General features: G+C 42.3%; 3 protein-coding genes and 1 long non-coding RNA gene across 6 annotated transcripts; 2 read left to right on the forward strand and 2 right to left on the reverse strand.

The window, feature by feature from the left end:
- Positions 1–1,546: 1,546 nt before the first annotated feature.
- On the reverse strand, positions 1,547–3,799 carry LOC144702342 (uncharacterized). 3 transcript variants are annotated; one of them, XM_078574351.1, is made up of 3 exons: positions 3,550–3,799; positions 1,874–2,935; positions 1,547–1,807 (listed from the first exon to the last, which is right to left on the reverse strand). In XM_078574351.1, exon 2 carries the CDS (start codon positions 2,892–2,894, stop codon positions 1,908–1,910), a length of 987 nt encoding a protein of 328 aa, XP_078430477.1. In that variant the 5' UTR covers positions 2,895–2,935; positions 3,550–3,799; the 3' UTR covers positions 1,547–1,807; positions 1,874–1,907. The 3 variants fall into 3 exon arrangements, with proteins under 3 accessions (XP_078430477.1, XP_078430476.1, XP_078430478.1); XM_078574350.1 differs by having other exon boundaries at positions 1,882–2,935; positions 3,550–3,798; XM_078574352.1 differs by lacking the exon at positions 3,550–3,799 and adding an exon at positions 3,427–3,532 and having other exon boundaries at positions 1,882–2,935.
- A 3,780-nt stretch (positions 3,800–7,579) lies between these two features.
- LOC144702343 (formin-like protein (DUF1005)) lies at positions 7,580–9,279 on the reverse strand. The gene is made up of 2 exons (XM_078574353.1): positions 8,540–9,279; positions 7,580–8,463 (listed from the first exon to the last, which is right to left on the reverse strand). The coding sequence occupies exons 1-2, from the start codon at positions 9,151–9,153 to the stop codon at positions 7,770–7,772; spliced, it is 1,308 nt and encodes a 435-aa protein (XP_078430479.1). The 5' UTR covers positions 9,154–9,279; the 3' UTR covers positions 7,580–7,769.
- A 96-nt stretch (positions 9,280–9,375) lies between these two features.
- Positions 9,376–10,137, forward strand: LOC144702344 (uncharacterized). Its single transcript, XR_013581237.1, has 2 exons — positions 9,376–9,472; positions 9,563–10,137. It is a non-coding gene; the product is annotated as an uncharacterized LOC144702344 (long non-coding RNA).
- A 16,136-nt stretch (positions 10,138–26,273) lies between these two features.
- LOC144702552 (uncharacterized) lies at positions 26,274–27,225 on the forward strand. Its single transcript, XM_078574601.1, has one exon. The coding sequence runs from the start codon at positions 26,274–26,276 to the stop codon at positions 27,147–27,149; it is 876 nt and encodes a 291-aa protein (XP_078430727.1). The 3' UTR covers positions 27,150–27,225.
- The last annotated feature ends 323 nt before the right edge of the window (positions 27,226–27,548 follow it).

Below are 27,548 nucleotides of genomic sequence, written 5' to 3' on the forward strand. Positions count from 1 at the left end.
TGTTATCACAATGCAACTCAAACTCAAAGGTACCATGGAATCACATTTACTGTTTATTTTTAGCATACAAAATGACATCAGTATAGGATTTTTTGGACAATTCATCAGAATTAAAATTTATATCATTGAGTCAAATGAGATATGAGGAAAAAATGTATAACCTGCATGAGAGTCCAAAATTATTCTATAATGTTAGTCCAAATAAAGGTTCACTTATTTTAGGTCTTCCTCCACCCTTAGATGATATAAATCATATACATTCTGGCAACACCTGAGTTAGTAATGGTAATATTAGTAACCAAATGCATCATTCAGTTGGATGCAGTTCAGTACTGAGACAATGTGTGGGGTTGAAGTTCAAGTTCCAAAGTTTCGCAGTTAGTGATGGTTGATTGTCAGCTTAAAGATAGTAAATCATATTTAATTTATCTTTCCATCTGGTTCAGCTATCTGGATTATACAATATAATTGTTATCAAAACTTTGATTATTTTGAAATGAATTATTAGTATACATCTTAGGCAATACATCTTAGCTGTCTGACTATACCATATTTTCAATTTAATTATGTCTGCACTTGGTAACTAAAACACATTTGTACAGATTTATTACATTGAAAACCCATGAGATCTCAGATTGTGTAGTTAATCTCAGCCAATTTTCATCCAAATGAATAGAAAATTAATCATTAACTCCGATTCATCGTTAAGTCCTCAAGTTTCCCTTTACTATAACTTTCTCATATATGTAGAATACATTTTTCCATTTCTATGTCAGCGAACAAAGCTGAAAAACTGTCAATGAATGATACGAATAACTAATCCAAACCTCATTACTCTTCCATTTAAATTATACCTTGAAAATAGACTCCAAGCTACCTGATACTTATGGGCTCATCCGTTCAATCATTTTTTCTGTATCTCTACCTTATTCGTTCATCCTTGTTCGCCAAGATTCTAACATGATTCTAAGAAATATGATTCACAACAATATGATGAATTTTTAGAAGTCCCCCAAGCATGTTCCATGAGAACTGAATGTTGAAAGCAAACTGTTAAGCAAATCCGATAAGCTCTTTCATTCGATATTTATTCTCAATCATTCTTCTCTGTTGGCGAAGATTTTAACATGATTCAAATAAGACACCATTTGATTCGTAACAATATGCAGTAGTTTTAGAGGATTCTCCAAGAATGTTCCTTGTAACAATACCTTGAAAATGAACTCCACGCAAATCTGATACATAAATGCTCTCTAGCTCCCACTTTTGCGCCTTCGGCAGAAGTGACAAAGTCACTTCTTATTTCAATAAGTGTTTTTATCTGAAGATAACGTTTCATCACAACTTCATTCATCTTTGCTCTGCTCCCCTGCATACACTCAAGCCTTTTTCAGTCAACCATTTTTCTTGGTCACTATTCTCATTAGTCCATCATTTTTTGCTTAGATTCTAACTCATTCTTATAAGAACTCATTTGATTCATAACAATACGTAGAATCATTCGAAGAGTCCTCACGCATTTTCGATGCAAACTAACCCTACAAAATAAACCTCTAAGCTTTCTTTTATTTTGTGATAATTTAAGATATAAAAAAACAAAAATTCATGCAATCAACCTTCCTCTTATGACTCAGTTATAACAATATCAGACGCCTGGCAAATTTCTGGCAAATTTCCTGTATCAACTAACCTTTGATATTGTGCGGCCCTGGATTCCAATTACAACATCCCGTCTTCCGTCTCGACGGGGGAAAGTATGAATCAAGGATCGTATAATTCTTTTGTTCCCTATTCATCGATCAGGGACCTGCCTCCAGAGATATGAGGGTTACTAAAGTGAAATAAGTGGAGAGTGAGAAGGAGAATTTACTACCAGATCACCTGTTCAAGTAATGGTTAGAGAATGATCATTCTGCTGCCAGGCCTTTCTCCCCTGGTTTCGTCGTATTAAGATGAGTATCTGGCAACGAGGAAATAGTAGTAACATTGTTGACCTGGGTGGCCTTATTTTGGTCAATCTCTGGACTTTGAGCTTTTTCCGAGCTGACTTTGCCTGGGCTTTGCACCTCCTTTGTGATCAATATCCCCGAAGAAACAGGTTCAATCTTATTATCTTGCTCCAACTCTAGCGGAACTCCAAGATCTGATTTTGTAGAGTTTCCAGACTGCGAGGTTATAGTGGAATTACTACTGCTTTGAGCAGATGTTGAAGTGCTGTTGTAATGATCTGTAACTAAGCCAGGAGAGACAGCCTCCACTGTTGTCTCGGGAGAAGACCCATTTGTCAGTTGTTCCTTGGAAACGGGGGTAATTGTTGAATTACTGCTGCTTTGATCAGAAGTTGAAGTGTTGTTTTTATGATCCGTGACTGGGCCAGGAGATATTGCAGAGACCGATGGATCTGGAGAAGATTCATCTGTTAGCTGTTCCTTGGAGAGATCATCTCCATTCTTCTGAGGTTCCACAGCGCTGGAAGCATCATCTGCTTTATAATTCACCTCCCGCGCTTCCTGAGACTTTTCATCAATGTCTTCGCGGTCAATCCCTTCGCTCTCATGATCGATTTCATCAATCATGTCTTCATTTTCATCGATTTTGTCGTCATCCTGTTCTTCTATGCCTTCAGCTTCTTCCTGTTCTTCCCCATCCGTCAACAGAACTTCAGACTTTTGCTGGGGATCCTTCCTTCCCAGTTTTAGGGTTCCTGTTCTGTTCTCTTCCACTGCGTCAGAAGGTTTTGAAATCAGCTCTTCAGATGATTTCTTTCTATCGTAGGAATGTCTCACTTGATAGATCAGCCAAACGCAGACTGTGGCAAGAATACAAATCTGAAGCACGTGCTTAACCTTCCAACCCCTGTTTCTGTGAACTCTAGAGGACGATTGCTTCATCATTTTGGGCTTCTAAATGGGAAATACTGCGTTGGTATCGATGCCTAAATAAAAAAGAAATAAGAAATTAGAATATAAGTTCTCCGATTCTACAGCTCAAGCTGAGAAAATTAGGTTATTCCGCGGAGTGCATCAAAATGGCAAGGATAAAAGATCATACATTCGTCGATCTCATTATAGTAATCTCTAATCTAGATTGAAGGAACCTTCATGAAGGAACAGTGCGAGTTGGGAAATGCCGAACAGAACAGCGGACTATGAACCGGAACCAAACCAAAATGAAATCCGAAATCAAAGCATAAGATACATATATATCTCCTTCTCTCTTATGATACAGATCAGACTGGGTAAATTGGGTTAATTGAAAAACAAAAAAGATCATGCCTTTGACGATACCATACCGCAAATATAGCTGGAATCGAGTTTCATTAGAAAACGCAAGGGTTTTCCCGTAAACGGAACAATTCTCACACCACTCAGGTACCCAAACCGATTTTTTCTCAAAATCCCACGATTCGAATAAAGTAATTCCTACCAGAAAATAGGTTCTCAGACAAAGGAGGACATGAATCAAATCAAGCCCTAGTTCTCACACAAAGAACTAAAATACTCAACTTCTCCCACATCCACAAAATCATGAACTTCTACAGACTCATACCTTGTCTTAGAACTGTGGATTCTGCAACTCTTGTAGGGGGTGGGGAGATCAGCCGCGGCCAAAGAGGTGGGTAGTTTCAAAGCTTGAAAAACGTGAATCGAACGCTCTCAAGATGCAGAAGCGGTGATCGCGACTTCAACGGAGCGCTTAAAAGCTGTACATCGCAGCGATTTCCTCTCGATCGACGTGATCTGCAGAGGCGTGCGAGCGGCGTGAGAGTTGAGCGCGATAGAGAGAGAAAATGGAGAAAAATAATACCATCGAAGATTCTGGACATCTCTTCTCGACTACATCCGAGATCTTTCCACGTGGCACCCGTTGACGGAATTGACCAAGAACGTTGGAAGCTGTGAGCATCCACGTGGCAGAATTGGGCTGCTCACGTGGTGGAGGGCTTGCCACGTTGCAGCGGGCGGGTTTCTCTCTCCTGCTTCTCTTTCTTTTTTTCCTGTGAATTTACAGAGAGAGAGGAGGAAATAGAAGAATGGCATCTTATTATCTTAACAGGAGTAGGAATTTAGATGAAAATATTTTAGGGGAATGACGTCTTGGTTTCTCTCTCTTTCTGTCTTCTCGGTCCCTCTCTATCTCTCTCCCTTCCCCTTCTGTATGTCTCTGCATGTGTAGTTCTGGATCGTCCCGGACGTGAACGAAGGATGGGACGGGACTAATTTCGTCCCGTCCTACGTCCGATGTTAGCTCAGGGATGAAGGACGGGACGGTTTTTTGTCCACCAACAATAAAACCGTCTCGTCCAATAATCTCAGGACGGTTTTTCGTCCCGTCCAGTCCTCCCGGGACGAATTTTCATCCTGAAATTCGTCCCGGATGAAAAAAACCCATTTAATATTTATTATATATTAATGTAGATTTTTCAAAGTATTTCAATGGAAATATGGAGGAGAGAGAATGCAAATAGACTTATGTACAATTAATTCTGAGCGGCGTCAGTTTGCATGCGCCAAAAAACACACGGACCTTGATGCAAGTTGTCATAGCAAGGCCACGTGGCGAGATCTCAGCTGTTGGATGTGAATCTGGTGGTTTTTCGTTCGTCCATCCGTCTACATCCGTCCGTCCATCGTCCGAGACCTCCAGACGGACGGTTTTTTCGCCCCACGGGACAAACCCCGTCCCGTCCGGTGGTCCCCTGGACAAATTTTCATCCCAACATTCGTCTGTATCCTCGGACGGGACGATATTTTCGTCCCGGGACAAAAATATTGTCCCGTCTGCATCCCTGAACTATATCTGCATGTACCCCTCTCTCTCGCTCTCTTCTCCCTCTCTCTCTTTCTCTCTCTCCCCTTCTCCCTCTCTCTTCCTCTTCTCTTCTGATTCTCTCTATTTCACTGTATCTGTCTCTGCCTCTCTCTCTCTCTCTCTCTTCCTCTTCTCTTCTCATTCTCTCTATTTCACTGTATCTGTCTCTCCCTCTCTCTCTCTCTTCCTCTTTTCCTCTCTTTCTCTCTAACACTGTATCCGTCCCTCCCTTTCTCTCTTCCTCTTTTCCTCTCTTTCTCTCTAACACTGTATCTGTCTCTCCCTCTCCCTCTCTCTCTCTTCCTCTTTTCCTCTCTTTCTCTCTAACACTGTATCTGTCCTCCCTTTCTCTCTTCCTCTTTTCCTCTCTTTCTCTCTAACACTGTATCTGTCTCTCCCTCTCTCTCTGTTCCTCTTTTCATCTCTTTCTCTCTAACACTGTATCTGTCCCTCCCTTTCTCTCTTCCTCTTTTCCTCTCTTTCTTTTTATGTCCCTCTCTCACTTTATCAGTCCCTACTCTCTCTCTTCCTCTTTTCCTCTCTTTCTCTCTCTCACTGCATCAGTCATTCTCTCTCTCTTCCTCTTTTCATCTCTTGCTCTCTCTCTCTCACTGCATCAGTCATTCTCTCTCTCTTCCTCTTTTCATCTCTTGCTCTCTCTCTCTCTCACTGCATCAGTCATTCTCTCTTTTCCTCTTCTATCCCTCTCTCTTCATCTTTTCCTCTTTTACTCTCTTTCTCTCTCTCTCTCACTGCATCTGTCCCACCCTCTCTCTCCCTCTTCTCCCTCCTCTCTCTCTTCCTCTTTTCATCTCTTGCTCTCTCTCTCACTGCCTCAGTCATTCTCTCTTTTCCTCTTCTATCCCTCTCTCTTCCTCTTTTCCTCTCTCTCTCTCTCCCTCTTCTCCCTCCTCTCTCTCTTCCTCTTTTCATCTCTTGCTCTCTCTCTCACTGCATCAGTCATTCTCTCTTTTCCTTTTCTATCCCTCTCTCTTCCTCTTTTCCTCTCTCTCTCTCTCACAGTCTCACTGCATCTGTCCCTTTCTCTCTCTCTCCCTCTTCTCCCTCTCTCTCTTCCTCTTTTCCTCTCTCTCTCTCACTCTTTGTATCTGCCCCTCTCTCCCTCTCTCGCTCTTCATTCTCTCCCTCCCTCTTTTCTCTCTTCCTCTTCTGTCTCTTCCTTCTCTCCTCCCTCTTCTCCCTCTCTCTCTCGTTCTCTCTCTTCATTCTCTCCCTCCTCTTCTCTCTCTTCCTCTGTCTCTCCCTTCTCTCCCTCCCTCTTCTCCCTCTCTCTCTCTTCTCTCTCTTCCTCTGTCTCTTCCTTCTTTCCCTCCCTCTCTCTCTCTCTCTCTCTTTCTCTTCCTTCATTCTCTCCCTCCCTCTTCTCCCTCTCTCTCTCGTTCTCTCTCTTCATTCTCTCCCTTCCCCTTCACCCTCTCTCTCTCTTTTTCTCTCCCTTCATTCTCTCCTCCCTCTTCTCCCTCTCTCTCGTTCTCTCTCTTCATTCTCTCCCTTCCTCTTCTCCCTCTCTCTCTCTTTTTCTCTCCCTTCATTCTCTCCCTCCCTCTTCTCCCTCTCTCTCGTTCTCTCTCTTCATTCTCTCCCTCCCTCTTCTCCCGCTCTTTCGTTCTCTCTCTTCATTCTCTCCCTCCCTCTTCTCCCTCTCTCTCTTTTTCACTCCATTCTCTCCCTCCCTCTTCTCCCTCTCTCTCGTTCTCTCTCTTCATTCTCTCCCTCCTCCTCCCTCTCTCTTCCTCTGTCTCTTCCTTCTCTCCCTCCCTCTTCTCCTCTCTCTCTTTTTCTCTCCCTTCATTCTCTCCCTCCCTCTTCTCCCTCTCTCTCGTTCTCTCTCTTCCTTCTCTCCCTCCCTCTTCTCCTCTCTCTCTTTTTCTCTCCCTTCATTCTCTCCCTCCCTCTTCTCCCTCTCTCTTGTTCTCTCTCTTCATTCTCTCCCTCCTCCTCCCTCTCTCTTCCTCTGTCACTTCCTTCTCTCCCTCCCTCTTCTCCCTCTCTCTTCATTCTCTCCCTCCTCTCTCTTCCTTCTCTCCCTCCCTCTTCTCCCTCTCTCTCTTTCTCACCCTTCATTCTCTCCCTCCTCCCTCTCTCTCTCGTTCTCTCTCTTCATTCTCTCCCTCCTCCTCCCTTGTCTCTTCCTTCTCTCCCTCCCTTTTCTTCCTCTCTCTCTCTCTTTCTCTCCCTTCATTCTCTTCCTCCCTCTTCTCACTCTCTCTCTCGTTCACTCTCTTCCTTCTCTCCCTCTTTTTCTCTTTTCCTCCATTTCTCCCTCCCTATCTCTCTCTCCCTCTTTCTCTCTCTTCCTCCTGTCTCTTCCTTCTCTCTCTCCCTCTTTCTCTCTCTTCCTCCTGTCTCTTCCTTCTCTCTCTCTCCCTCTTTCTCTCTCTTCCTCATGTTTCTTCCTTCTCTCTCTCCCTTTTTCTCTCTCTTCCTCTTCTCCGTCCCTTTCTCTCTCTTCTCCCTCCTTCTTCATTCTCTCTCTTCTCCCTCCCTCTTCATTCTCTCTCTCGTCCGCTTCTCCCTTCATCTTTCACTCTCTCTCTCTTCCGCTTCTCCCTCTTTCATTCTCTCTCTTTCTTTCTGTTCCGCTTCTCCCTCCCTCTCTCTCTTCCTCTTCTCCCTCCCTCAAACTCTCTTCCTTCCTCTTCTCCCCCTTCATCTATCCTTCTCTCTCTCGCTCCCCCCTTCTCGATCTCTCCTACTTTCTGGGATCAGGTAGACAACAATACACTCCGTCACATCGAACGAAATATTGCACGAACCACCTCGCAATAAGAATAATAAGAATCAAGAAAAAATAACACCAGCAGAGGAACAAATCTTCCTCTCTCTCGCTCTCTCTCTCTCTCAAACCAGATCTGTACAGCTTGTAGAGCCCACACCAATTCCTACCGCGATCACGGCGATCAATTCTCGCAACGAAAAAAACTGCGAAAGATCAATCAGGACTGATCTTGCTGGCGGCCGAGCTCCTTCCTCAGCCGGCAGGAGAAGAGTCGGCAGGCGTCCATACTAAGATCGATCGCCGCCGCGAGCGCGACGAACGCGGCGGCGTCCTCCGCGCAGCCCACATGCTGCACTCCCACCTCCACCGTCGGCCTGCTGCTCTTCGACCTCTCGCCTTGCACCGTCGACGACATCACAAACCCGCGAGAAGAGTGAAAGGGCGAGACGAGATAGCCGTAATCGCCGCTCCCCGGCGGGCTCCCCGCCGGCGACGCCGCCCGCCCGCCGCCCCCACAGCCGGCGAGATCAATACAGAACTTCCCACCCTTGGCGGAGCTGACCGTCGACTCGCCGATCATCGCCCCGGCGCTGCCCACGCTCGGGTCCGGCAGCAGCTCGAACCGCAGCCCGAGCCCGTCCCCGCGCTCGCGCCACGCTTCGAGCCGCCCCCACGGCTTCCACGTCCCGTCCCCGGGCCGTAGCACTAGCCACGCGCCGGGGTTGGCCCGGCTGACCTTGTCCGAGCCGGGGGACGGCACGAAGGGGGTAACCATGGAGGCCAGCGCCACCGGGGACCCCGACAAGTCGTGCACCGTCACGGACCACCCCTTCCGCTCCTTGGCCCGCTCCCGGTCCGAGCCGAACGAGCCCAGCCAGCTCCTGGAGCAGCTCGGGTCCGTCTGCGTCGACCTTCCGAGACCGACCCGGTTAGCGAACCGGCGAGAGGAATCGAGGGTGAGAAGAAAGATCGGTTCTTTCGGCTCACCTGGTTCGCTGGAAGCGGTCGTCGGCGTTGCGGCAACTGAAGGCGCAGGTGAAGACGGGCTGCCGCATCGAGCCCTGGAGCTGGAAGACCTGCGGGCTGCACTCCGGGTCCGCGCCGAACTCGAACACGAACCGCGGGTCCGGGTCGGCGCGAGCCGCGAGGTGCAGCTGCGCGTGGGGGGGGCTCTTCTGCCCTTCCTTCCCCACCGAGATCCAGCCGTTGTGGAAGAGCCATGGGCGCGCCTCCGCGCCCTTGACGTCGAGCTGAACCGAAACCCGGCCGAGCAGCCGGCCTGAGTTCACACCGCAGGTGGCGCCGCGGCAGCCTGTGTAGATCTTCGCGGTGAGGATAATGGGCTTGGCGGCGAGCCTCTCGAGGTCAGCCCCGCTAAGGTCGAAGCTAGCAGCGACAGACATGGGCTGGTCGCCGGAGAAGGCGCTCTCCGGCGGAACAAGCGGCACCACCGCCGTCTGCGACGGCAGCCCGGCGAGGCGGATCTTGCAGTAGCACGGAGAAGACGAAGGGTGAACGCCGGACCTCGCCGGCTTCGAAGCCACGGGAATCTTCAACGCGAGATTACCCACGATAATTCTTACAAAGTGGCAGGGATCCATCTTCTTCTTCTTATTCTTGAGAGAGGAGAGGCTTAAAATGAAGGGGTGAACGCCGGGGAAACCATGGTGAGAGGGGAATCGATGGGCAGAGCGCAGAATAGAATCCTATGAGAAGAGGAAGGAGAGAAGCCCATTAATGGATTAGGTGGAGAGGCAGGCGGGCCCGAACCAGGCCACTGGATGGTGCAAGACGGAGCTTGAAGACAGCTGTTTACAGCCTGTCCGGGCCTTTGCCAGCTGACGCCAGCGAGCCTAGTTGCCCACCTCGCACCGCTCCACGTCTGCCCGGAATCGAAGCGTTGACCCCTGGAGACAACTGGTGAGAGGGTGTTTATCGTTCGTTTTATTGTATTTCCGGACTCTTAACAGTTACTTCCTTGGGCGTTGGGATGTCATATCGCGGTGCAAGAGATGCCAGCTTCGCCTCCGTTAGCTGTTCTGTGGGACATGCGATGTATCCACCGCACTGTGTCGCTTCCTCTTCGGCGTGCGCATTAGATAACCGCTGCTTGATCGCCAGACAACGCTCCCCGCTGGCGGCAACTTTTGGATTATCCCAGCGTCTGAGTCGTTGGATTAATCTCTTCTTCTCCATCTTTGTCAGATTCAGCTTTCAAGGGATGTCACCCATTTTTCTCATGGTCTTATGATCCCTTGTTTTGGTTGAAACTTGCTCGTAAGACAGTCAATTCCTGGGCGGCAATTAGATTAACTCCTATCGTTTGTAGGGTAAATTGTTTTTTGTCTCTTATTGAAGTTGTGTTCATGATAAGAGTAGATTAAAATCTAATTACATCGAGGCGCTCAACTGCGGCTCCCTTGGCAGTGTCCTGGTACTTCGATGATTGCGTAAACCTTCATTCTTTTTGTTCTTCTCCTTTCCCTCGTTTTCCGGTAGATTGGCAGTCTTTCTCCGTTAATTTGTAACCTCGGAATGTGTAAGGCCTAGTTTTATATCAATGTAACGTTTATATTTTTCCTCAAGATGCTCCCTCTTTGGCGAGTTCTGGACTACAGCCACGCTTGGGTTATTAGATTAATATACCACAGAATGATAAAAGAAAGACTATTTATCTAATACAGTGAACGAAGAAGACAGAACGTCAGTTGTTTTTTCCAACTATATCATCTTTTTAATTTTTTACACATATACTTATATTCTCCTTATATTTTTTATTTACAAAATCATGTTGATATCTGATGAGATATTTGCCCTTATCCATCTTGGACTGTGAGTAGTTAGTGGCCACTCTTGGACAGCGTGCAGTTAACTTTTCCAGTCAGCCCTGAGTTATTAGATGGTGGCCACTCTTGTGCAGTTAACAGTTCAGCTCAGCCACAAATGGCTATTGTTCTTGGACCCTGAGTGGTTAATGGTTCCAGTCAGCCTGAGTAATTAGGGGGTCAGCGCTCTTGAACTATGAGTGGTTAATGATTCCGCTTCGCCTGGGTCATTAGGGAGTGGCTGATCTCGGACCCTGAGTGGTTAATGGTTCCGCTCCGCCTGAGTCATTAGGGGTGGCTGCTCTCGGACCGTGAGTGGTTAATGGTTCCGCTCCGCCTGAGTCATTAGGAGTTGGCTTATCTTGGACTGTGAGTGGTTAATGGTTACCCTAAGCACGGGACCCTAAGGCGGTGACATCTATAACTGGGGTGGCTTAAAGAATCAATAACAGCCCCAGTTTGTCTCTATGTATCCTTTCTCTATATCCTTGTTCCTCCCCTTTCTCACATTGCATCCGGGGCAGATTCTACCTTACCATTTTGAGTCATCTGCTTCAATATATTAGAGGGCCCCCCCCACCACATGAACTGATCATTTTTTTTTTCATTTATACGACACTCAGGGAGTGGGCCACACAGACTACGTTTTTGTGGGAGAAAAAAAAACTATCTGACTAGATAATCATTGCGTCACACCTGAAACCCTCCAACTTGGCGACTTTTGGACTATCCTGCGGTCGTGGATGATTAGATTAATACTTCTTTCTTCTTCATCATATTTTTTAAATTAACAAGACGAATCCTATTTCTCCTCTTATTATCGTATTTCTGATTTTTAATGCCCGGCACATTACAGCCAACGTATCATTTCTGATTCACAAGTGCGCCATATTTTACTCGGCATTATTTAATCATTATTCCCTCTCTTTGTTTATAGTTAATATTTGTCTGGCATTCAACTGGCTTGCTACGAAGGGAAGTAACTCCTTATTTTGAAAAACAGAGACTTTATGGCGATATCGACCCGGCCTTTATGAGTGTGTGATTCTCGCCGACTTGAATGGACCCACGAAATGCCAGCAGTATGCAAGGTCGATGACAGCCAGTTTAAAAACGACAACCAGAAGCTATCGACAAAGATGATAGAAGGAAAGGCAGACTTTTTTCCCCAAGACGATAAAAGAATACACCAAAATTACGTTCTTTGTTGCAGACGAACCAGCCCATTAAGACTTTTTTGAGATGGGAGATGCAAAACTAGAAAAGGCCCGGCCCACGTTGACCTGGAGTATTTACTCGTCTGAAGGATATATCATGAGCTCACCTTCTCTTATCTTATTAAGCACGCCACATCAATGCATTCCTCAAAGGGACGACCTTTCTACAGGCAAGGAGGAGCCATGAGGAAGTGTCATACACCTTGGAAAACATCAACCTAAATCCAACGTTGACCGGAGAAATTGCACTTTTGGATTTCCGCATATGCCCGCTGACCATGACTTATATGGTACATTTAACGTCCGTATTCTTTCAAAAAGACAGTATGTAACACAATATTTCTCTTATGATTGTGTCATGTCGCATTTATGTGTTGGATAACAGACAAAAATGATGTCAAATGCAATGAAACCAACATTAAATACGCAGTTTCTCCGCCCCTTATCATGCCGTTGGGCGTGCTCCTTGCTCCATTGTTTGCGTCCTGCTTGCGCCCATTGTTTCCAGAAAACGACTTTTTGAGGGGGCACTGTTGACCTTGTAAGATGCCATTATGCATGAGTTTTGGCTTACCTCATGGTGCCCAGCGTTAGGTCAGAAAAATGCTTTAACTATGTGCCACTTATATCTTATAGTCATGCAACATGGATTTGTATACATATATCATGGATTTTGACCTTTTGAACTAGTTTTTTCAACTCTTAATACTCTTCAGCTGTACTTATCTGCCAGAGATGATATATGATTGAAAAAAAAAATTGTCATCATTCTCTAGAACTTGTGAGGGGTGGGCCGTAGTGCATTTCCTGTGGGCATAGAGAATCGTGTTATGCAGCTGTTTTTGGTGCAAATCATGGTGATGCAGGTGTGGGGTGATGGTAATGGCAAAGACGCTGACGACAGTTGCAGAATGGGGAGAATGAACGTGGCAGCAATTATGGATTGGATGGACATCCAACAAAGCGACCAAGGAATAGGTGATGACAATCATGGTGGATGGCAAGTGCGACGTCTGATGTGGGTAGGGAATGATGGTGTCGGTCTCAGTACCGGTTTTTTGGAAACACCTAAACCTATACCTAAACTTCGGCACGGTCTCGGTTCGGTCCAAGATCAGTTCGGTTCGGTAAAACCTATAGTTCGGTCATGAATACCAACCCAAAATCAAGATCAAAGTTAAAAAATTAAAATCAAAATATAGGTAAAATGCTTAATTAAAAAGTAAGTCAATCAATTTTTGAATGTAATTAAATCATTTTCGCTATTGATTCATCACAAATCAAAGAAGACTCATGTAAAATTTTTAAGAGTTCTTTATTTGAAATTTTCAAGAGGAAAAAAGTACTAAATATAGATAAGTTATTGAGTTGTTAAATATGCTAAGTTTTTGTTCTAAGAGATCCCACAACACGTGGCTCCTTATATTTGCCTGCTCCTAACTTTTCTTGCTTTGACTCCAATGTGACATTACATCGCTTCAAGCCATGCATCATGACCTATCTTCTTAACCTGTAAAAATCATACAAAAGCACCATAATATATGAGTAAGATGACACAAACCCAAAAAAAAATTCAAAAAGATACGAATGCCACCTTAAACATATAAAATATGACTCATTTCAGTTCTTCTACATCATCGTCTGCTTTAGATTCTATTAGCTCATATTCCACATGGTCATCACGAGCCCAACATTTCATAGTCATAAGAATTGATATTGTTTCTGCAGATAACCTTCCTCTTTTAAATGTCACAATTCCTCGCCCTACAGAAAAAAGACGCTCCAATGGAGCACTTGATGCACAGATTGATAAGAATTGTTTTGCAGGGATAGCAAGACGTGGGTATTTTTTTGATCCAATATGATGCCACCATTCAAGTGAATCATCCTCAGCACCAATGCGAGGTTCACTTAGATAACCTTCCACTTCTTCTCTAGTAGATATTGGTACCATTGTTGTGTTTGTTTGCTCAGGCTCCATCAACACAATAATTACCTTTGATCGTTTGGCACTTGGAACAGGTCTGTCTTCAACAACTGAATGTGGATTTGAAGTAAACAAAGTAGTTTCAAGCAACCTATGTACATACTGAATGATAGAATTCTGCTCACTTATTGGAATAAATGCAAACTTCATTTTTGGGTCGAGCATTGTAGCAATATACAGCATAGGCTTAGTCTTTGAGAGAACCTCATACTCTTGTAATTTATCCTTCATGGCAACATATGCACTTTTAAGAGACCTTGATTGTTCAAAGCTTAGGGGTACCCCTTACTTCACTTTGAAGAGGGTTGTCTAGACCTTCAATTAATGCTTGCAATTTTCTTGATAGAAATTCATAAGCTCTTAAAACTGTTGATGATGTAATAGACTTGGACTTTGAAATTACCTCAGTTATGTCATGAAAAGCTTGAAGTTCACCTGAAAAAGCTTTAGGAGATCCCACTCTTCATCTGTGATGGAAAAGTTCACTTTGTTGGAGTTGAGATAGTCACTCGCCATCTTCTCTAATACTCTTGTTTTTTCCCAAGCTGCTTCAATCATATCATATGTTGAATTCCATCTTGTAGGGACATCTTCAATGAGTATATTACAGTTTTCCATGCCAAATTTCTCACATATATTTTGGTAGTGGTGAAGTCGTTGCGGTGAAACTCCAACAGCAATGACTAGTTTTCGAAGTCTATAGAGAATATCTTTGAATGACCTTGGAATGTTTTCTTCAATTGTACTTTCATGTTGCTCAATACCCTCTTCAATTATATTTTTGGCACCTACATATTAATAAAAAAACACTTTTATACATTTTAAAAGAATAACTTAAAAAAATTAATGAAATAAAAGTTTTACCATAATTAAATACCTAGTTCCTTCAAGCCTCGCTGCACAGATAAGTTTAAAACATGTGCCATACATGGTGCATGGTGTTGCTTGTTGAACTTGGAGTCAGTATCCTTTAATAGCCTTTCTAAGGTTGCAACCATTGTAGTATTATTACTAGCATTATCTGTTGTGATGGGAAATACCTATAAAAGGAGAAAAATAGTGTTAATTATTTAGTGATTAAGAGGAAAAAATCTAAGAAAACATCAAATAACTTGTGAGTCAAATTGTAATCTTTCAAAACTAAGTGTAATATCTCTGCTAAGTATGAGCCCTCATGTGATCCAATTAATTGCTTTACACTGAGAACTCGTTCACGGAGCTTCCATTCGGCATCGATCCAATGAATTGTCATCCCATAAATAGCCACACGATTGGTGGTAGTCCAACTGTCCAGTGTAAGTGAGACTTTATCAACCCGGCTAAGCTCCTCTTTAAATTGTGATTTCCCTTCTTCAAATCTTTCATTCGCTGCACGCCGAATTGTCGTGGCACTTGGTAGCTTTAAAGTACATTGTGCAAAGTACTTCCACATTTTTTTGAACTTTGGATGTTCAATAATCGAGAATGGCATATCAGTACTAATGATGAGATCTAATAGCTCTGCTTTTGTTTGCTCCGGTGCTCTACCTGTAAATTCTGTTGCAGAGTGAAAATATTTTGATACAGGTTTCTGACTAGATGAGGGCTTAAGTTGCCTATGAACAATGGCATGAAACTTTTTCAAGTGTGTCCATAACCTCATTGTGCTGCCTGTCTTGTCTTTTTTCACAATCAACTCTTTCTCCTTACAAAGCTTGCATCGATAATCTCCATTACTCTTTTTTATGTAGTATTTCAAGACAGGTGAAACTCTCTTGCGGTGAGAATTCTCATCTTCAGTCATTAGCAAATTAGTTTCGATTTGGGAATGATTTGATGGAACCTATGTAATGAAAAATACTGCCAACACTCAATATCAATAAAAGTAAATAAATAAAAATATGGGATATACCTGGTCTCCTCTCAAATCCATGGACAAAGTTGGTGATACTTTGAAGAATGGACAACAAGAAGCCGTGACAAGAGATAAAATGATGACGATGTTGATGGCAACACTATTGAGAGCGACAAAAACTGGTGGCGGCAACACAAAATGTAGGCGGCGACCACGAGCAATGACTCGTGTAAGATCCTCCCTTAGAAGCCAGAATGGTGGGAAACTGTTTCCTCTCGGATCTGCAATTTAAATAATTTATTTTTATATGAATATATTATTTATTTATTTTCTATCTTCATAATAGCATTATAGCAGAGTTGGTAACAAGTAGGCGCTGAGGAAAGGGAGGCCAGGGTTCAAATCCTGGTTCCCACAAATTAATTGTAATATTTTTATATTCATTTTTTGGTTCGGTTTTCGGTTCGGTTTGCGGTCTCAACCGAAACCTTTACCGAAATTTTGGTAAAACCATGAAAAACGAACCGACGGTATCGGTTCGGTCCGGTTTTACCGAATTTCGGTAAAAAATGGCGAACCTTAGATGTGGGCTATGGACAATGGGCTGCGATGGGCCAGAATGGATGGGAATGAGGTGACACACTCGCTATATGTGTATGTCATGCAACACAAACATGACCTTGTTACATGCTGGAAACACACTAAAGGCTGTCTTGGTGTGATGGCGGCTACACTTAGTGATGGCGGCTACACTTAGTGATGGCAATAATTCAGAAGCAACTCCCTTAGTGAAAAATGAAGAAAATTTTCTATTTGAAATTCACAATTGTCTACATCAAGGGAATAGCCTTCTATTCCTTTTATATGAGACTTTTTAGAAGAAAGTTCCAAAGGAAATATTCAAAATAAAACTGTTTTTTATGCTTGCCATTCAAAATTCACTTATGCCAGTCATTTTGTTACTCCAGATGTCCCCATTAGAAAGTTTATGGTATTCCAACCTACCTAAAAATGTATATTATTCACTATCTGTCTTATATAATAACTCTATGAAAAATCATGTTATGATGGGTGATAGGATTTATAAGAACAAATTGAAGTAGGTTGAACTATTGTAAACCTCAGTCAATAATGACCGAGTTATTTGTTGAATTTTAATCCAATTTTGCTTTCACAAAATATAGGCATGGAGGTTGATTTCATTATTGTTTCTCACTTTTAGCATAAAAAATTGTTTAAGTTTTGGGTCTCTACAATTGACTTGACATCCGGTGTACCAAGAGGTTAGGAAACTTGTATGTTTGGTTAAAAAACTATTAATAATATGGATTTATAATTTATACAAGAAATTTGATGGCCTATCATAAATTACAATCAGTGTTGCCAAAATGTACATGATCCTTCAAGATGTTATCATTTTTTGCCTAAAATATTAAGAATCACTTGGACATATCTTCACGAAATAACATAATACTATTATTTAGGAACTGAAAAAAGTGTCTAGGAATTTTTATTTTCATGATCAATTTATTAAATGATAAATAAAAAAGATATGAGCTGATGCTTTAATTAATATAATAAATAGTTGATTGATGATAAAGGTTTCAGAGGTTTTGCTGTTGAAGTTTAACTATTAGTGCATTGAGTAAAAACACCTAATTATTTTTTTATGAATGCTCAATGTAGATTATCCGAAGTCAACACTTAGTAGGTTTGCATAATATTGCCTGGTGTGAGTTATATCAGAAAATTTTCATTTCTTAATAACTTCATATCGCAGTCACTTTCTCATGCGGTGCATGAGGATTAGATGCTTGGATTCCATATAAAAAATATATCTTAACATTTGTCAAATATTTGGGCCCATCAGACATGAGAAATAAAATTTGATAATGAAGGCACAATTATACACCTAAAATATCTATAAATGAATTCATTGATCATTAATAGAGCTTCAAACAGTAAACTGAATAAAATTATTTGAAATCTTTTGAATAAATGATGTTAGATATCTGATTGAAAATTTTAGTAGTTTTTGAAGTACAATCATGGGAAAACTAAATGATTTAAAATAGCTTATATCTCTTTTAAAATTAAAGGGAATTTAATAATAATGAAAATGTAAAATTAATGGAGTTATACCTGCCTTAATTTCTCTATTCGTTTTATGAATATTACTTTTATCTATATCCTTTAATTCCATATTACCATGTTTTATTAGATGTCCTTAAAAGTAATTGCCGAAACCTAATTTTACATTGTTCTTCTCTTCTCTCTCTCCTTAGAAACATAAAAATAAAATGAACAGGAGGGTAACCTTTTGTCTAAACAAATTTACGGAATATTTAGATATTTATTTAAAATGAAGATAATTTTTAACCTAAACACGAATCTATAGGATAAAATGATGTTCTTTGGTGCATATTTTGTCGTATTCCTCCGGGAACCAGATTTCCTCCTTGGAATAACTCCATCAACAATCAACATGATATGATCATCCTCTTTTAAAGATTTATACTGTTATTCTGTACTTTTTTCAAATAAAAATACATAGAATCTAGAAGGGTATCGTTTGATAAAGGGTTGGAGACGTAAAAAAAAACAAATATAACCCTTGAGGAATTGTGCAGTCAACAGCGTTATAACCTAATCTTTCAGATATTAATAATAAAAATGTTTGAGTTCTGATTGTATTAAAATTTGATTTGCATCAATATGAGTCCAAAGGATCACATGAGTAGGAATGATGATGGACGTCGTTGAGGACGTCGTCCGGTTGGCACCGAGTATGATGGCTCTGTACCGAGATAATGGGTCATGGTACCGAACGTCGACGGTGTCATTGTCCGATGGATAAATCCTAAATGGGTTGATGTAACTACGTTGCAATGCGTCCTACGTGTCGTACGTGCAGGCTCTGACTCAAGGGAGGCGCTGAGCTCCGAGCTTGGATGGGGTCACCGAGTGACGAAAACGGAGGCCTCTCGAACCTTGTCGGAGCAACGAAGACGTCTACGGCCAAACATAATCAATCCGTAGGGCTCGCACGTAATGAACGGACTCGTTCGTACCGGTAAGACGCTCAATTATGTCATAGCTTCTCTCAAATATCTATCTCACCTACCAAGCCTGAGCGCGATGGAGTCAAGACAAAAGCATACTGCAAGGAATAATTAACAAGCGAGCAAGAAGGATGGCGTACCTTGTCATCGGCGTGGCTCATTTTGTAGGGGATCGTCGACGGTTGCGGCAGTCAATGTGGGTGTGTGACGGCGGCTCGATTGGCGATGTGATGCCAGAGCGATGGTAAAGGTCGGAGGAGAGAGACTACAGAAGGGCCGCGGCGAGCCGACTCAAGCATAATTCTGACCTGGGTGCATACCTATGGTAGATCGGCAATGTGCAGGTGGCCCACGGTTAGTCGATCATGAGGGTTGAAGTCCACGGCAACCAAAGAATCAACAGGCCCAACAGATCTCGCAGAATTCCACCGGCGGATCCATCGGGTCCGTCAGATCCAGCAATTTGTATCGGGTTGACCATCGCAAGGCGGGTAAGACCGCCAGCATGGCGCAAGTCGGCGGCCCAGCAAGGGGCGTTTGCCGGGAGGTCGGGCGCGCCAGAAGTTGCTCCGAGCGAGGGTGGACTAGGCCGCCTCCATAGCAGAGATCGGTGGACCAGCCGATAGCATCCACCTAGAGGTCTGGCGCAACGGAAATTAACCTGCCCGGGGGCAGATTAGGCTACCTTCGTAGATGAATTTTGATGGGGTCCTACCGTTGGCGACCGCCACAAGTTCAGAATCGCCGGGAATTGACCAGCGCGGCGGATTGTCCGCGGTGGATCTTCACCTGCATGGAGTGCCGAGCGGAAGAGGGAAACCCCGTCGTGATGGTCGGCCACGCCCGTAGAGAAGGGCGACAATTCACGATACCAGAATTGAAGCTGGGGAGGGGGGAATCGACTCCCCTCTATTTCTTCCCCTTGTCCCTTCCGTTCTCTCTTCCTCCTTCCTCTGTATTCTTCTACAAGGGAGGGAGACCAGAAAAGAAACATGTCGATTTCTTCTTTCTTGTTCTTGGTCTAAGGACTTAGGGCGCCTCCCTCTTCCCTTATAAAGGGGGAGGTTAAATTGGGCCCCTAAGTGGGCCAACAAGGGGGGAGTCTGGTCAATTATGGGGTGTCCTTATATAATGGGCTCCCCCATTACAGAATAAAATAAAAGTGAAAACATAAAAAGGAAAGGGGGGGGGGGGGGGGACTAGGGACCCCTCCCCGTGGCGACGACAACAGACATACGGGACGCGTCGCAATGCGAAGAAAACAAACCGACGGATATGAAAAAACACAAAATACGAGTAACAAAATGATGGAAATCATAATACAATAATCGAGCATCTTCACCCGGCTGTCGATAACGATGGCTGGTGGCGCGCACGACGTCGTCGATGATGTTTGATGGCGTGCGCCATTAAGGAAGTAAGAACATATTCTAAAGAAAATATCATATGGTTAACGATATCAATAAAGATGTTAATAGTGAAGAAGATGAGGAATAATAAGACTTAAGAATATGCCACGATAAAGGGGATGTTCAGAATGATATTTTTCAATTTTTATGATATTATTTGGTTTCTATTTGTATTATTTTTATTATTTTCCTTTCATGCATGATCTTGCTTTTAAAAACGAGGAAGGTGCCTTAGTTAAATTTTCAGGAAAATTTGACATCACATGATGAAGAATGTGAATCACATTTGAGAAAGGAACTTAGAAGTTTTTTGAGTGTTGTTAAACCATTTGAATTTATAATTCAATTGTTAGTTATAATATATGAAATCACCATTTTCTTTAATGAACTGAATGTCCTAATGTGATAAGGCCCATTGAAAAGAAATAATAACAATAGAATACATTTTTTCCAAAGAAAAAGAACTCATAGGTGTTCTCCCTATTCACATATTCTCTCCCCTCAACTGTTTTATGCTTTCTCTCTCTCAATGGAGTAGGGTTCTCTCTCTCATTCTGAAGTTTGGGCAGTCTCCCTGGTCTCATGATTTGTCCATCACTGTCTCATAATTTGGATCTCTCTCTTCCTCATGATTTGTCTCTCTATCTCATGATCTAACATTTGGCTCTCTCTCCCTTAGGCATTTCCCTCAACAGTCAAGCTCTCTCTCTGGCATTCTTTCTCAGAAATGTGGCTCTCTCTGCCATTATTTATCTCATAATCTGGCCTTTGCTTAGTATAATTCTAGCTGTTTCTCATTCTTCATCTCCATTCTTGCTTCCTGCAATCATGTTGGACAAGAAGGTTCACAGTTCTTGTATCCTGCAGTGAAATTTTGAAGAAAACGTTTTCTGCTATTTCTCCTTTCTTTATTTTTAGACATCTTTATTATTTATTTTTTCTTTTGCATTGGTCTCTGGATATTGTTCTCATGTATTATGTCTTTAATATGACATCTGGGTGAATATAAGATTACGATAAACTTTAGCTGATCTGTACAAGTAACTTTAAAAGTTTACATAGTGACTATTACCCTCCAAAATACTTTACATGGGGAATTTATTTTGATATAGAATAGTGAAATAATATGATGATGAATTATCATTCAATTTACCTAAAACTGCCACTTATTCAGAAATGAATACTAATCAATTTTTTGAGCTTGTTTGTTCTCTTAATTCGTCATCTACAATGATATCTGAAATATAATAAAAAGATATATTTGCAGTATTGTCTATAGAGAAACCTGAAAATATTCTTACAAAATTATTACCAAATTTGAAGATAAATTTTGTTTGTTAAAAAATTGTATAGAGTTATCTGAATATAGTTTGTTATTTTCAAAGCATTAAAAGCTTTGTCTTTATTTCTACAAAATTGCCAACAACATCAATTTAGATCTGTATTTGAAATTTTCACAGTATCAAAAGCATGGACTCTCTTTGTGCAAAATTGTCTTCAACATCAAATTATATCTTTATTTAATATTTTGAAAGCATTTAAAGCTTCAGCTCTCATTCTTCAATTATTTACATTAGAAACACTTAATCTTACTCTGGAACTATTTTCATTATTGGGCTCCATGCAACACAATATGATGCTAAGGACCTTGGATTCTATTGATAATTCATTTTCATTTGCCTTCACAATGTTGACTCTTAGTCTATATTGTGATATTAATTACAATGAGAAATATTATCATCAGATTATTCCAATGTGAGAAGCTTGTACCACCAAATCATTGGTCTAAAGTTACCGCCGTCAGTCATCGTATGATAAGATGTGACTTACTTGGTTATTATTCTGTAACTCACATGTTTTAAGCATTAAAATAACTATACATGAGCATTATCAAGCTTGATATGATTAAATCAATTTTTATAATGATATTCATTTTTTTGTGGATTTAATGGTATAATGATTATTATGACATCATACATGTAGAGAAAATATGTTTCGAATTCAGAATGTATTTTTATGAATTGTTTGACATTATCTTCGTGGAAAAATTAGTTTTTTTCATCAGCATTTATATTGATAATAGTTTTATAGATAATGATTTATTTTAGGAAGATTAATTAATTATTCAGTATTATTTTACCACCACGCCATGTGTTATCAATTGACTCAGTCAGATGGTGACCAATCACAACTTTCGACCTTGATTTCTGCAGTTAATTTTGCAAAAGGTGCCATTGTGGTATTGCAAGTTGCAATGTCATAACGACAAGTTTTTGGATCACTTAAGTCATTTTTTTAATCTGCAGGTGATATGAATAAATAGAGAAAAGAAGTGATCAAAATCACAATAAACATGTGCAGAGCCCGAAAAAATAAATCATTTTGGTTGATGCATTTTTTACATGGAAAAGTCAACAAAATAGACGCACATACATGCCAACACACGATTAATAGAGAATCAAGAAGACGTGTGACGTGACGCGAATCCATGTGGCCATATCATTCCTTAAATTCATCACTGTCACACATCAGCATGTTTGTGAATGAAGATATTAAAGAAGAGAGAGAACTTAATCAAATTGATGGCTAGGATTTCTCCAAATTCAAAGCTTGATATCCAAAGATCCAAAAGGCCGATTGAGCTTAAATTTTTAGGGAAGCTTCATATTTACATCTTCTTTCCATCCATGCCCTCCGATCAATAATTTGGAGAGTCTATCTTTGAAGCTGCTTCCTTCCTTTATGGGCGAAGTGAAGGATAGTGGGTTATGGAGATTCATTAAGCTTGCACTTGGTGTCCTGGGTGTTCGAGAAGAGGAAACAAAAAACAGAGGGAGCTTACCTGGACTTGCAAATCACTCAGATCTAGGTGGAACATAAGGATCTACGGTAAGCATCCTCGACTTACATTTATACTTTTCATCATCAGCATAATCTTAGATCTATCTCGTCATCACATCTTACCATCGCATCTCATCTTTATACCTTTCAATCACACCTTACACTTTTTACACCACAATATCTTCTTCTTGTAAATTCATGCTACATACACAAATTATTTGTTCATCACATCATTATACTTACTGTCTAATCTCTTTATTATCAGCGTATTTTCTCTCTCTCTCTCTCTTACTCATTCATCTAATATCTCTTTATCACTATCTACTGTCTAATATAATCATCTTAATATCATCACATTTTCACGCACGAGACCCAGCCTTTAGAGTACCTGGCCTAGTCAACAGGCCACAAAAGTTTGACGTTATCTTTCCTTACATTTTCCTGGTTTAATAGGCCATGTAAGTCGTTTGTGTATGTGTTTGTTCTTGTTTGTTCGCACGTGTTTGGGCCGCTGTATGGACCTACACGTTTGCGTGTGTGTGAGCCCATGTGTAAGCATGTTAGGGGACTCTCTCTCCTATTAGGGGGCTCTAATTCCTTTCATTAGTCCTTCTCCCTTTATTTCTAAGGAGGAAGACCCATATTTGCCCCTATAAGAGGTGGGCCCGCCCATAGGAGAGGAGGAGAAGAGAAAGGATTAAGAAAAAAATGTGAATTTTAATGATTTTCCTGTCCTTTTTAGTGTTTTTTGAGTTTTCCCATAAATATGAAAATGCCACTGCAAAACTAGAGAGTGAAAAAACCCTAGAGATCATTGGAACCCGTCGCCATCTTTGACGGAGCTCCGCCGCTGCGCCGGCTTTCTTGCCCGCGACCTCTGTCCCTTGGCTCGCCCGTGCCGCCGCCGTGGCCTTTCGGCCAACAGCCGCGGCCGCAACTACGACCGCAAGCCGCAGCCACGGCCGTCACCGCAACCACAGCCGTTGCCACAACCGCCAGCCGCATGACGCCACCACCCTGCCCTGCCATCGGTGCCACGCCCAGCCGTTACCGCGCCTTTCTGCCATGCAACCTCCACGCTGTAGTACCCTATTGTTGCCTAGCCGTCGTGCCCTACTTTCTTCCGCATCGACACGCCACCTCACTGTGCCGCCTCTACGCCGCAGCGCTCTGCCGCCATTGCATCTGTTACCGCGCCCGCTGCCGCTTATGCCGCCGAGCCCTGCTGCCGCTTACGCCGCCGTGCCTAACGCATCTCCTACCCCATCCTTTGGTGCGCTTGCCTCCATGTCCGCCGCGGTACCCATCGCCACGCCTCGCTACTGCGCTCGTTGCTGCTCCAGCCTCCCCACCACTATGCCCGCACCACTCTACTGTCATACTGTCGTTGCTGCCGCCGCACTCATTGACGCCGCCACCAGGCACGTCTCCGTCGTTGCTGCTCATGTCGCTATTGTCATTGGTCAGTGCCCCTGTCGTCGCTCGTCATCCCTCGACCGCTCACTAGGTCGCCAGCCGGCCCCGTCATCGTTGATACAAACGTCAGGCCAGCCGTTACGAATTGGGTACGCCCACACTTCTTCCCTCTTACGCGCTCAATTATTTCTTTTAATGCCTCTCGAGCGTGTCTCCACCTCTAGGATTAGGTTAATGATAGATAGGGAAACGTCAAGTGGAATATGTTTCTATTGGTACGACCTTGGTTGGCGCTTCGAACGGAACTCGCACGAGCGGCAATAGTCGTACTCGCACCGTCCCCCTCAGTCGGTCGTCTGGATCATCAGGAGCCTAGTGGCATTCCCAGGTCACACTTACCGTAGCCTAGTGGTTGTCGGTGTTCGTCGACGCCGTACTTGTACTTCTCCCTGATTTCATCGTTGCATCATCACTTGCATTACGTCCACATCAGTCATCTCCACTTCATGACATGATTGTGCTTACCCTCCCTGTGTGTAACAGGAGCCATTTGATCCCGGCGTCCGTCGTGTTACATCAATAGCCCCTCATCTCATCAATCATTGTTTAAAGAGTATTAAGTCCTTAATGATCATTCCATGTGGAAATGGTTCACACCCATCGCTACAGTAGTTTTTCTTCCTCAAAATCCAAAAACTTGAAAATTATGAAAGACACATTAAAAAAATATGAATATAATAACCAAGAAAGTTAACTTTATCCTTCATGAGAACTGTGACAAAATTCATATTGTGAATTTTATCATAAGAATGGATTTTAACCTATAATTATGATTTTTTTTTATGTCTCTTGAGAATATATTTTATGTGCATATTTTATCTTCGTGGATTGATTATTATAACGTTCATAAGTAGCGTAATCAATGACCACTACCGAGATCAAAATTATATTTTCTTGAAAATGTTTGCTTTCAAAGAAGAACTATTTGTTAAGAAATGGAAATGAAAAATTATAAGTAATAAAATTTATAAAATTCTAAATACATATTATACACATATAAATATTTGGCAAAAATTGAAACTAGCATCTCAATGCAGAAGGGCCCTATATTTTGATTGGGATATTTTTATTGAAACTTTTGTCTAATAAATTGAAAATAATTCTCCAGAATTTCCATTCTGTAACCAGTAAACATTTATACATTCTAATAAAAATAAGAGGTTTGATGAAAGGGGAGAAAATTTCATATTTTCAAAGTTGAATCTATCAATTTTGCATGAAGATATTAATATCTCAGACTTGACCAGTCGAATTAAATTGGTCCATGTGCTGATATTTGTGAAACAGTAATATCGTTAGATTGTACTTTTACTGCATAATGGTTATAACTAAGAATCCCAAAAGTTATAAGTCAACTTTGTTTAAATGAGATCATCATGTCCTAATTGTATCTAGAATTAAAAAAACTCTTCAGTGAGATACTTTTGACTATTGTATGTCACAAAATCAGAATACATCTAAATGAATATTACTTGGGCACAAATTATGTGTACGATCACATAGATAAACACCTTAAAAATTATCTATGAACCTGATTGTATAATCTGAGTTGATGGATTTTTTGGTCTCTTTACAAAATTTTCAAGCATAAAATTAAAATATGAAACATATTTAAAATTCATAGAATAATTTGTGAAATTATTCCAAATTTGTTTGTATTTATTGAGATTTTACTGGCAAATAGAACTTTCATGACACATCTTGGAATTAGATTGTGTGATATTATGTGAAGTAATTGGATGAACCTATGATGAAGAAAAAGTTAAATAGAGGACTACAATATGGGCTTCGAGCGACATACCATTTTCCCTCCTAAGAATACAATATGGGCAACAACCAGAAGCTATCAAGCAAAACTCTGTTCTCAGTCTTCATGCCCGCCCATTTAGCCTAATTCGCGGGAGTAGACTGACCCTTTCTATAGCAGGCGCTACCAAGCCATAAATAAGTTGCGGATGGCCCGGTCCATGTTGACTTGTAGAGCTTAGAACACCCTCAACCTCCCATTTTGGCCAGGTCGGCGTATATTATGCATCTACCTTCACTTATTTTACTCAGGAAAACCCAGAGATGCATTCGTCCAAGGAGAACAAAAGCCGACGTGAGTTACAGAACACACCTCGCGCGTGCTTCTCACTCGTTGCCTACGCAAAGACGGTCATATCGCAGCTCAAAGAAGCAGGGATTCAAATCGCAGAAGGCATCTCTGACGAAGAATTCATCTCCATCGAGTCGTCTCTCTCCTTCTCCTTCCCCCCCGATCTCCGGGCCATTCTCCAAGAAGGACTACCCACAGACGATGGATTCCCAAACTGGCGCTTTGCCTCTCGCGAACAGCTCAGAACCCTCTTCCGCCTCCCTGTGTTGAACCTCCTCGATGAGGTCGCTCGTGGGCGACTCTGGTGCGAGCCGACTTGGGGCCCAAAGCCCAGCGTCGCCGGCGCCGCTGTGGCCACTGCCAAGAACGTAATGAACACAGCTCCTCTTCTCGTCCCTGTTTACAAACACTTCTACTTGCCCTGCCGGCCTAACATGGCGGGTAACCCTGTCTTCTTCCTCCACCAAGGGAAGGTCCGTCGATGCTACGTCGATCTCACAGAATTCTTCCAACGAACTGAGTTTGTGGGGGACAGTAAGAGGAGTATCGTCGCTGCGTGGGCGATGTCGCCAAGGGTGATCAAGGTTTGGACACAGTTGGCGGAGTGGGCGTCGTTGCAGGAGTTTCTGGAGCAGCAGGAGAAGAAGCTGAAAGAGGCAGGATGGACAAGTAGCGAGACCAAGGAGATGCTGGCGGGGTGCGCAAAAGAAAGCCACTGTCGTTTCACTGCTGGTGGCTTGGCCAAGCGCGTCCGATCTCTAGGGCTGACCCTTCTCCAGGCGGGGTGGAGCCATGAGGAAGTGTCATACTCCTTGGGGGACGTCAGCCCTTCTCTTAATTTTGAGTAGAGAGATGATAAACTTTTGTATCAAATCTAACACAACATTTCATTGGTCCTTGTGTAGTTGTATTATTTCTCACTTATGTACGCTTGTTGGATGAATGACTGGACTGTCATCCATTCCGTCCGAGTCTGTCATCCATCATTGTTCAGACCAGTGGCAGGATTGGATGACTTGAAGGAATGATTTAGGTTGGGTAAAAAATAATTAAGATTGGAATTACAATGTTTCAAAGATATTGTCTACATGGCACTGAATATATTGAACTATAAACAATTAATGGCGTTATGACAATGACAATGACTATGATGGTGGTGGTCAGTGAAATTGGCTGGCAACCACATCAACTATTGTCCACATGGTTGATGACCATGACAACTATGGTGGACAGATATGACCATGACA

The sequence above is a fragment of the Wolffia australiana genome, chromosome 4 (genome assembly GCF_029677425.1).
Source record: "Wolffia australiana isolate 7733 chromosome 4, ASM2967742v1".
NCBI classification, from domain to species: Eukaryota; Viridiplantae; Streptophyta; class Magnoliopsida; order Alismatales; family Araceae; genus Wolffia; species Wolffia australiana.

What these genes read in the sequence shown, in the direction of transcription:
- LOC144702343 (XM_078574353.1), bottom strand. Translation starts at nt 9,153, where the DNA reads ATGGATCCCTGCCACTTTGTAAGAATTATCGTGGGTAATCTCGCGTTG. An exon ending in GACCGCTTCCAGCGAACCAG is followed by an intron (nt 8,464 to 8,539) that starts GTGAGCCGAAAG and finishes CGGTCTCGGAAG; the next exon opens with GTCGACGCAGACGGACCCGA.
- LOC144702552 (XM_078574601.1), top strand. Translation starts at nt 26,274, where the DNA reads ATGCATTCGTCCAAGGAGAACAAAAGCCGACGTGAGTTACAGAACACA.
- LOC144702342 (XM_078574351.1), bottom strand. Translation starts at nt 2,894, where the DNA reads ATGATGAAGCAATCGTCCTCTAGAGTTCACAGAAACAGGGGTTGGAAG.